General features: G+C 37.4%; 1 protein-coding gene across 1 annotated transcript in view; it reads left to right on the top strand.

Moving 5' to 3' along the window:
* The first annotated feature begins 3,831 nt into the window (after window positions 1-3,831).
* The window catches only part of aux (cyclin-G-associated kinase), a 51,122-nt gene continuing 44,151 nt past the window's right edge, over window positions 3,832-10,802 (top strand). Inside the window, exons 1-4 of the mRNA XM_089244743.1 lie at window positions 3,832-4,112; window positions 7,890-7,951; window positions 8,503-8,562; window positions 10,141-10,255. Coding sequence (XP_089100869.1) covers window positions 3,983-4,112; window positions 7,890-7,951; window positions 8,503-8,562; window positions 10,141-10,255 — 367 coding nt within the window. The 5' untranslated portion in view covers window positions 3,832-3,982. The remainder of the gene's footprint in view (window positions 4,113-7,889; window positions 7,952-8,502; window positions 8,563-10,140; window positions 10,256-10,802) is intronic.

Here is a 10,802-nt window from a genome sequence, read left to right as displayed (position 1 = left end):
AAAATAAGGCAAAAGTACAATAGATAAAGTAGATAAAAGGGAGTTTTTTTAAATTCTTTTTTCACCCTACGTGTTCCCTTTCGCTCTCACATGCATATAGTAGATAGATACGTTATATACGTGAAGAAAAAAAATCATTAACAGGAGAATAGAAAGAACGGAGGGAAAGGAAAAGCAGCTTCAGTTTATTGGATTACTATAAAGCTTCGCGATGGTGAAGAGAGAGGAAAGAAAGCACAGAAAACTTGTTTGAATTTATTCTACTGGCTTTTTTTACGCAATATCATGTCCGTGATCGTAAAGGGGTTAAAGTCATTTCCGAATGACTGAAAAAATCGTGCTAAAAAAACCTTCTGATTAGCAGGAAAATTTTGACAAGTCCACACAGCCAGCAGGTATTTTGAGTTCGAAACACTGTTAATATGTGGAGACTTCCATCGGACGGAAGCACTGAAAGTGGAACTTGCTGTTTTTTCAAGATTGCTTCCAGGAAAAGGTGCTTCCAAAATAAGGGTGATGCATTACATAAAATTTAGCAATAAAACTCCAGAAATAAATTGTATGTGAATAAAATTATGCCCCTGTATCATCTTAGGTGGAAAGAATTGGATGAGATGAATTAATTATTTTTTTACTTATATAAAGCTCAAAACTTCGACAATTTTGCATGTCAAGACTAAATTTGATTTTTTTTTATGACAAATGTGTTTGAACTATTTTTGAGCTTCCTGATCATTTTAAAGCAGTTTTTGATGCTAAATGATACTGTTTTTTAAATAATGAGCAGTTTTTGTATCAAAGTTGAAAACAGTAAACATTGCTTGTAGTTTAGAGATGGGTCGCATTTGATTTATGAAAACTTATGCTTGAACGAGTAAAACTTGATGTAATACGGATGGAGATTTTTTTTAACTGTGTTGTTTGGGAAATCCACATACACTGTATTTTTTCATTCATATGAGTGTTTTTGCGGTTTTTTTTCTCACACGCATTCACTAACAGTCGCCGAAATTCCTACAATTTTTTCTGTTTCTGCTTTTTTTAGTAGTTCTGTTTTAGAGTTGGAAAAAATTATTGTTGTTGGGGTTCATTGCATATAGACGAAGATAGACGTGAAAGTCCGGTGGGTGGGTGTGGGGGGGGGGGCATGATGATGATGATGATGATGCCAATTCATATATACGCGTATACATTAGATCAGTAGGCTTTTCTTTTGACGCTGGCGAAACATGCCCCCTCCGTATCTCCTTCCATGTTTCTTTGGTCCGTGCTTTGGTGTTAATAGTGGCGCCATCTATTGTGAAAATTGGAATAAGTGACCTCACTAAGGGCGCACAGTTTGCACCTCCATTCAGTTTTCGAATCTGGTAGCCTTAAATAAAACCCGCCACAACAATATTTTTTCCCAACTCTTAAAACAGAACCACAAAAAAAAGCACAAACACAAAAAGTTCTTACAAAAAACGCAAAAACACTTGTACAAATGAAGAAATATGTGTTTCAAAGTGGAGAAAGAAAAAAAGTTTCCCGGAAAAAAGTACATATAATTCCGGAAACCTGAAAAGGAGGACAAAACAGGCGAACTGTCTGAAACGTAGGAGGACACATGAAATTATATCAGAAAGGAGGACGGTTGGTAACCCTAATCACGTAACTTACCAGATTCGCAAACTGAGAAAGGAGCACACGCACCCTTGGCGACGTCACTTATCTCAATTTTTCCAATAGATGGCGCCACTACTCCACAACAATAATTCCCCCTAGTCTAAAACAGAAGCGCTAAAATAAAGCAGAAAGAGGAAAAAATTCTATGAATTTCAACGACTATTAGTGAATGCGTGTGGTAAAAAAAAACCCAAAACACTCATATCAATGAAGAAATATGTTTCAAAGTGAGGGGAAAAAATTTCCCCTAGAAAAAAAAATAATTCCGGAAACCTGAAAAGGAGGACAAAAAAAGGCGAATTTTTCGAAACGTACGCGGACGCCTGAAATGACATCAAAAAGGAGGACGGTTGGTAACCTTACAGCAGCGTTAGCAGACGTCTTAATTTTTAATATAGTTTTTAGCGTGCTTATACGTTCATAGGCACTTGAAAGCTATCAGTGACAGCGTCATTTTACCATCGACCCCCGTCCCCAACTCTTTTCTCAATCATCTATCTTCGCACCCTTTTCACATTCTTCATTTTTTGAAACACATATGTATTATATGATATCCTTTGGCATCTATATATTATTCACGAATAAAAATATGATAAATATGTTGTTACTGCTATTTTGATTGTACAGTATTTTTTCCTTTTTTAATATAAACCTAACATTTAAATTCTTTTTTTTATATTGTTTTTCGGATGATTCGAGTCTTTCGTTAATCCTTGGTGACCTCGATCCCATCCACCTCGGATTATCGAGGCTCTGCTATATCCCCCCATTTCCCAATCAAAAGTGTGTCTCTGTTTTACTTGGAGAACAATTTTTGTTCTCTGTTGATACAAGGAACCTTTAGCCACTGGATAAATCCAGGCCGATTCATCATTCGCCATTAATGCGCAGTGTGACGTCAGTATTATCCAAAAGCCGTACCCTGTGCCATTTTTTTCACGTCACTTCAAACAGAAAACTGGTCTTCCCACCTTTTTTAAGTATGGCCCATTTTTTCTTCGACCCAGTGCTGTCTTAAGGATTGAACCCACTTGAGCTATACTCGTGGGCCTCACGAGTGGGAGGGGGGGGGGGGTGAAACATATATCCAGTTGAATTGTCCAGAATATGTCTGGTATGGCCTCAGAAAAATCACTTGGCACGAGGGCTCATGATGCTTTTCAGATGGTCCGACTCCGACCACCTGCTTATATCTCTTCATTGAGACAGAGAGGCGGGCCATGGCCTGGTTAGAAGGAGGAGTTCCTTGCACCTTTGATGAGCCCGCTAGGAATTTTCAAGGTGTCCTAAGAGGCGATATCTGTTGTGAGAAATATGTAAGTTGCCAACAGTGCACGCGCACGTATCATTATTAATTTCAAAGTTTCGGAATCTGGTAACCGAAACCAGACCAGTCAGACACGGATAGAAACAGAAACGTAGTTCTGTTTTTATTGGTAGGGGTTTTTGTTTAGTCTGGTGACACCATCTGTCATGATGAGACATGAGTGAGTCGTTAGTAAGCACAAGCGTGTGCCCCTCATTTTGAAGTACCCGAATCTGGAAACCCTACATTTGTGTGCAGTTTAGGCGCATTACTATAACTCTGAAATGTGTCCCCTTCCTAATGATAAATTTAACTCTTTTCACAACAGATGGCGCCACTTAAAAAATCGATACTTTTCCCCCTCAAAACAGAACTGCGATTTTAATTTCTTTCGGTCTTTGACCAAGGGTCCAAGACTTTGAAATTTGAAAAAATATGACAAATGCGTGAAATAAATATTCTTGTTTGCGGTCGTAATTATCGTAATGTAATATCTAAGTTGGGAAGATAATTTTAATCGTTGATTTGAGAATAAAAATCAAATTGGATTCGATGAAAATACGTGGAAAACCATGCCGTTTAGACAAAAAAGTCGGGACAGCCAGAAAACAAAAAAACTGCCCCGTAGAGGAGACATAGATATGTCTTTCTATATTTCTTCTTTATAAAAATAGAATATCTATCTATAAAAATATCTCCTTTTATCTTTCTTCTCAATGGACTGTCCCGGCTAATGCGGGGACGTATGGTCACCAAACTCTTCAGAAACGAGATACTAACAGCTGTAAATCCATGGTTTTTGGGGGGTTTTTTTGCTGGGAAAGTGAAGTAAACAACTTAACAACTGGAAGATAGAAATATGGCTTCTTGTTGATGTTTTTTTTTTACTTTCGTGGAGGTTGGATAAAGAAAAAAAAAATGACGTTTTGTCGTCCCGCCCTCCAGTAATTGGTGATAATTAAACAAAGGCGACTGTTTATCTGCACAGGAAATAAAAGAGAAAGAAAAGAAATGTCCGATCTTTTCAAATCTGCCCTCGGATACTTGGCTGGGAACGCTCCGAAGGAAGAGCACGATTTCGTCGGCCAAATCGTCGAACTAGAGAAACAGAAATTGAGGGTGAAAAGCGTGATTGCCGAAGGTGAATTAATGAACAAATATGAACTTCCGAAATCATACAATTGATTGAATTAATTGAGAAATTTCAATTGCTGGTCCAAAAGCAGTTCAATCTGGGTTTTGAGGTCATTGGAAGGAAGGGGGTGTTTGTTAGTTCGACGTTTCATTCATTATGCTCACGGCTATGGACGTATTGATATGAATATATTTACTACTAAACGTTTCCTTTCACTGTATAAGATCTCTGTGGATGTGCTTGTCCTATAAATGATTATGGCTGATACATTTCTTGGAGGGTCCATTCCCAAGGGCGATTCGATAAGCTCTTGTCTATGGTTAATTTTATGTGGCGTAAATTCCCAATATACGGTATACCGCGATTTGGCGACTTTTTTTTTTATCGCCAAACCCGCTGGGGTTACTGCCCGAATACCCAAAAATGATTAAAAACAAGTGGAAATAAAAAAAAAATCAGATATATTAAATACATTAATAGTGGTAATTGTTTTTTAATCAATAAACACTTGTAGGTCGTACCTTGTACAGCGCATGCCTGTGGCATGCAAATGGCTTTGCTACGCTCGAACGTCACTTCGCACCGATAAGGGTGTCCCCGGACCTTTCTTTGTAACCGTCACTGGGGATTCAGCTTAAACTTCATGGGCTCCTCGGCGAGTTGCTGAGTGGGAGCACAAGATGCTCTCCGATAGTCCATCGGATTGGAGCCGCCCTCTCCTTGGCAGACGGCTACAAGAGTTGCTCCCTGGCAGATGGCCAGGTGGGAGGTGAATGGTCGTTTCCCTGATGGTGGAGAAGAGCTTCTATTGTACCCCTAGATTGGGGGTTCTTGTCAATCAGTAGCGATGCATGGCTAGTCCGCGCATGCCTATGTTTCTTTTGTCTTCTGTCCTCTGGGGAGAGGGCCTTGGTATTAAGCTCAATAGATGGCCCTCAGTGTTTCATTTCTGGGTGGTTTGCGCCGGTGGCATGCAGGGCCTGGGGGACTCGTTCTTTCTCAGGCTTCGCTGAGGGTTGGTCTCTTCTTGTCTGTAGGGGCTGTTCCGGCGTGGATCGCTGATGGGTGTGAACTGTGGGGAGCCAATGGGGTTTTGGCAGTGGGTCCACCTCTGGGATTCCTTGGGGGAGTGGCTGCTTTCCTGCACACTCCCTATACGTTAGAGGTTCCATAGGAATAGTAACGTGGGTGTGTGTCTGATTGTTCAGGTCACCAGTGATGCTGCGAATGCACGAGCACCCACTGGCTATGACGCCATCAATGGGAGGAGGCTTGGTTTCACGTGTGAAACAAACTCTCATGTAGCAATAGCTGCTTGAAAATGAGTTTGACATCGAGCTCGAAAACTGCCCGCGTGGCCATAGCTTTCTCAAGTGCTTTTCAACCTTATTCAGCCCATTGCCTCCCTCTTTTGGACCATGTACTAGAATGGGGGATTGACAAATCGCAAAAAGATCTAGGCATCAAGCATTTATCTACATGAAAACAGGTCAAAAATACAATTTCTTTCGACTTTGTTTTCCCATGATATAGTGATTGTATTCGTTATTAATAAATATGCTAATATAAATGCCAAAAACTTTCTATTTTCCTCAGACTCTAATTTAGTAAACACACATAGAAAATTTTAGGTGGCAATACTCATTAATTCATTCAGATTGAGCATGATTCTGTTCTATCACCATACATAATTTATTACCGGTTGAGTTGTGCCGGAAGTGTAAATGTGTGTACCTAACAGTCTGAGGGAACAGCTTTGGTATAAGGGACAGGTTGGCGATTTTCGGCGACTTTTTTTTCCGGCGCCAAATATGTCAGACGGCCCGAGAAAAAGCCGCCAGACACTACGTGCGCCAGAAAAAAAAGTCGCCAGCATAGAAAACAGTAAAAACAAATGGCATAAACAAAAATAAGCTGTGGAGTGTTTAAAAAAAATGAATCGGTTTAAATGAAACCCGGACCGTTGTGAATAAACAACGGTCCTGTTGTATAAATAAAAATATTCTATTTATTATAAATTAAAACCCGGACTCTTTCCGAGAATCCGGGTTCTTATAAATAATCAACGGTATAAAATAAATAAATAAAATAAAAAGGATGCAGGGGCATCCTGCATGTAGAAAAGAATAAATATTGGAAAATATTAAAGGTACAACCTGAGGGAAAAGATATCCAAAATGATTCCAATTAATCCGACACACACACTACATCATATATACGGAAGGAAGAGAAAATATGAAGAACTATCCCAACGGTTTTTCAAAACGCCGCGGCTATTAAGTGACGTCATTTGGAAGAAAAAAAGAGAGAGGATAGAATGAGAAAAAGAGAAAACCAGTTTGAAAATGGCAGTAAAACCCGTTTGAAAGACGCGCTAGGACGCTAAGAACACGGAAAAAACAACAGCCAGCGCCACCGACTGGCAGAATCCTACGAACATTCTGTAACAACGACAACCCAGAAGAACAACAACAAACCAGAGCACGCCAACGATGGAAACTTATCGCCGGTAAAAAGTCGCCAATTTGGCGTGTCCCTTATACCAAAGCTGTTCCCAGTCGGAGTGTATATCTAGTGTTGTGTCTGATTTTTCCGTGCTGCCATCTATATTTTAGAAGTGAAGTGTGATGATTGAATATTTGTATTGTTGTATGTCCGTTTTTCTGTGGTGAAAAATTTTATTGGGGAGACCACAGAAAACCAACTTCAGCCAACCACCACTGTAGCGGATGGGTTTGAACCCAGGTCCTCGTTCGGTCGCTGTGACCACTCGACCACCACAGACATCAATACTAGTTTCTTATTCGCCATGTCAAGCCCTGCACTAGAACCCCACTGATCTGACTTAATACAAAACGTCCCCACTTAATACAAAACGTCTCTTAACAAAACAAAGAAGAAAAGACAAGGTGCACAAAAAAGTCGAACTATCAACAATAGAAGAAAACAAACAGTAGCATTTGAGATAGGCCTATGAGCATTGAGCTATGAGATCCAATCTTATAATATAGGTTCATTTGAGTTGGGGTGTTGAAGAGGGGAAAAAATCTTGAGGGGGTGAGGGCAATGGATCAAAAAGTTTGGGAAACTGCGGTGAACACATTCCTTGACAATGAGTCATTTGCCGTAGATTACTACTACTACCAAACCACACATGCACCTCGTCCATATTCCTCTATGACAGCAGCTCTCAACGCGCACTTCCCAGGTTCTCCGTGACCACTTGAAAAATAATAATAAATCAGTAAATTCGATAAATGAATAAAAAAAGAGGAGCCATGAACTCTTCCATAGAAATTATGTACTAAAAATTACTATGTAAGTCGATAAAGGTTGATAACCGCGCTGCTCTATGGAATTTTTAATGAAATGGTACATGTTTGAATGTGCATATACGTGTTGTGATAAATATGAAATTGTTTTGTCGTACTCTGATTAAAAATTTCAGTGATAATGCTTAGAGAGTTTTGGTGCCGATTTGGATTTTTTTTTAATTGTTGCCTAGGATTTGTCAAGCCCTGGTGTAAATTTAATTTCCAATATACAAAATATTTTTTTTTAATTCCATTGCACGGTAGGTATGGTAGGCTATTCCTGAATTGCATGGTCGTCATATTTCATTTGCGTGTCAGTATGAATCGAGATTGTCTTTTCAAATTAGGTTTATGGAGGAAAAAAAATATTTTAAGAAAGTTGTAAAAACAAATTCACAAATTACTTCTTTTTTCTTGCAATTAACTGCTCTTGTTTGTACTGAAATGGTGTTTTTTGTTTTTTTGGCAGGTGGTTTTGGCTATGTATTTGTTGCTCAAGATGTATCAAATGGAAAGGAATATGCCCTTAAGGTATTATTATTATATTGACTCTGGGCAATACATCTAACCCTAGTATACTAACTGTACATCACAACATAGAAACATAGACGTATAGGCAGTTTACATGTGGTTTCTGTTTTTGTTAGCATTCTAGGGTTGAACAAGTCTTGAAACAAAATTAAGTGCCGGCCAAACGTATTTCTTTTCTCTAGGAAAACCACGATTCGTGATAATGCTTCAACTTCTCTTTAACTTAATGAACCATTTCGATGACCCTCATAAAAAGTGCAGAAATTGGTGTACGATTGCCTCAGACTATGTTTTAGCATTATCACACAGGAAATTTTTGGTGCTGAAACATTTTTTACTCACCTTACCATGGTGACCATGAGCCCAGGATTTGACAAGCCTGCATTCAAAATGAATCTACCTTAGCATTTTTTTTCCATTCCTTATAAAGGAGCTTGACAAATTAAGGGACATGGGGAAAATATAACTTGATTTTATCCTTCTCCCAACATTGTAAAAATCCATAGTTTCTGTATAACACTTTTTTGCATTATGCTTACTCTTTCTTTTAGCGATTACTTGCTGCTGATAGTGAAGCAAATAAAAGTATTCTCCATGAAATTCGATACCTCGTATCCTTTTTCCAGCTGTATATTTTTTAATGTATTTTTCAAGCTTATAGAGCAGTGCTTGACAAAAAAAAAAGCTAACAAAAATTAGGCACAAGCCAAATTTCCCAGGATTTAAGAATACTATTTTTCTGTAAAAAATGGCCAAAATAATTTCTTTCGGCTTTTCTGTACCTTGGAGATATTTTCTCAGTTGCTGGAAACACATAAACGTAAACCAATTTTGTGTTGTTCTCAGACTCTAATTTAGTATAATTAAGTTTTCATACATTAAAAAATTTAGGCACAATGACAATTTTTTTTAGTCTTCATTACAACCTGGCAACTGAAATTTGTCAAGTACTGTTATAGGGTTTTAATTAAATATAGACCTGCATACATAGCGAGAATCCTGTGTAAGAATACCCTCTCTATATAACAATAATTGCCTAACGGTGCTTAGGATTTGCCAACCATCTATCCTAGAGGCATACTTGTAACTTACAATAGGAAAAATTATCAGAATAACAAGTAGACCTCAGATACATCATTCATATTGCAAGAGGATTGTATAGTCATTAAAATAAAAAGTTAGTTTTTATTTTGTCACTCTGTCCTAAAAAACCAATTGAAAAGTTGTCAAAGCTCTCCTTGAGCCCACCAAAAAATTACATGTTTTAAGTGTAATATTTGCTAGATATTTGAATTCGAAAATTTCTGAAAATGAAGGGAAGAACTACAAACATAATGAATAAGCTAATTCTATGCTTTGTATACCGTTTTTTCCCCTTAGTTTTCAGTGATTTTCAAATTCAAATACCTAAGAAGGGAACTAGGATAGGGTGACTGAATAAAAAGTTAATTCTTTTATTTTAATAAATATACAACTCCTTGCAATATGAATAGTGCATCTGTGAGGTCTATGCCTACATTATTTGGATACTTTTTCCTATTGGAAGTATGCCTCCAGTATCAAAGGGACTTTCCTATGCACCCTGTATAACAATACTTTCCCCTTGTTCCTTGAACATTTTTATACAGTGAAACTACTGTGTAATGGAAAAACATATTTTAGATGGGATATATTTATTATATGGAAAGTGCACCAGGACGAGAGAGTGATATTGGTATACAAGCGATTATGTTACAGAGTGTATCATTATAGGGTTGTCACTGTATTAAGAATTTATATAAAAATTTGAATTGAGTTATAAGTTTTGAGTGCAGTATGGTTTTCATAATGAACTAGTCTCAAAGGCTGCTCATCTATATGCCCAAAAATATATATTACGATTTGAATTAGGCCTATAGAAAACATGATATTGTCGAAAAATTATGAGAAATATATTTTTTAAATTCATATCTTCATGAGCAAAATGTCGTAAAAAAACAGGGCCTTGTTTATATTTATTCGGAAGAAACAAAGGAAAATGTGTCACAATGACATCACATTAAGAAGTAGTTTGATGTATTAGCCTTCCATGCCAACTTATTGGTAGGTATTTCAATTTGATCAAATCAGTTGAAAAATGGTAAAAAAATGTCCTCATGTGTGTGTATGATTTCATAGATGGATAATTTTTTTTCTTAAACAAATATCAGAAAAAGCTTTCTGGTCATCCAAATATTATACAATTCTTCTCGGCTGCTTCCATTGAGAAGGAACAGTCTGATCATGGTAAAACAGAGTTCCTTATTCTCACAGAGCTCTGCACCGGTAAGTTAATGTTTTTTTATTTTTCAAATAAAAAAAAGAAACAATTTTATAGTGATATCTTAATTTTTTATATATTTTGTGACTTGTGATTTATTCCTAAAACCTAAAAAAAGTTTGTAGTGTTAACTGTTGTTCATTTGAGACAGGTAGGCCTATATGCAGTGAAACTACTCTTAGTAGTCACCCTGCAGATGTGGTCACTTTTCTTTTACGACCAAATAATATTTAAGTTATATTTTAGAAGCTTCAATAACCCCCCTCCCCGTTTTTACTGTCACCCTTCTTTTACAGACCCCACCCCCGCATTACAGTGGTTTTACTGTAACGGGGCTGGACAAATCAAATAATTCACCATGCCTCAGTCAGGGCATGCAACTTGAAATAATGGATTCCTGGATCAAAATTTTGCATGCCAGAAGAATGTTAGTAAATATTGTTATTGCTTAGGAAGGGATGAATAACGGTTTATCAGAATACCAAATATTTGGCAATATCAAAATATCAATTTCCTTAAAATTCACAATCTATATATATAAAATTCATTTTC

This window comes from Pholcus phalangioides, unplaced genomic scaffold, assembly GCF_987345545.1.
Source record: "Pholcus phalangioides strain wild (caught in Gottingen) unplaced genomic scaffold, Ppha-v1.0 ptg000015l_1, whole genome shotgun sequence".
Classification (NCBI taxonomy): Eukaryota; Metazoa; Arthropoda; class Arachnida; order Araneae; family Pholcidae; genus Pholcus; species Pholcus phalangioides.
The sequence above is the reverse complement of the archived record's forward strand: the minus strand, read 5'-3'. Positions and strand labels throughout refer to the sequence as shown.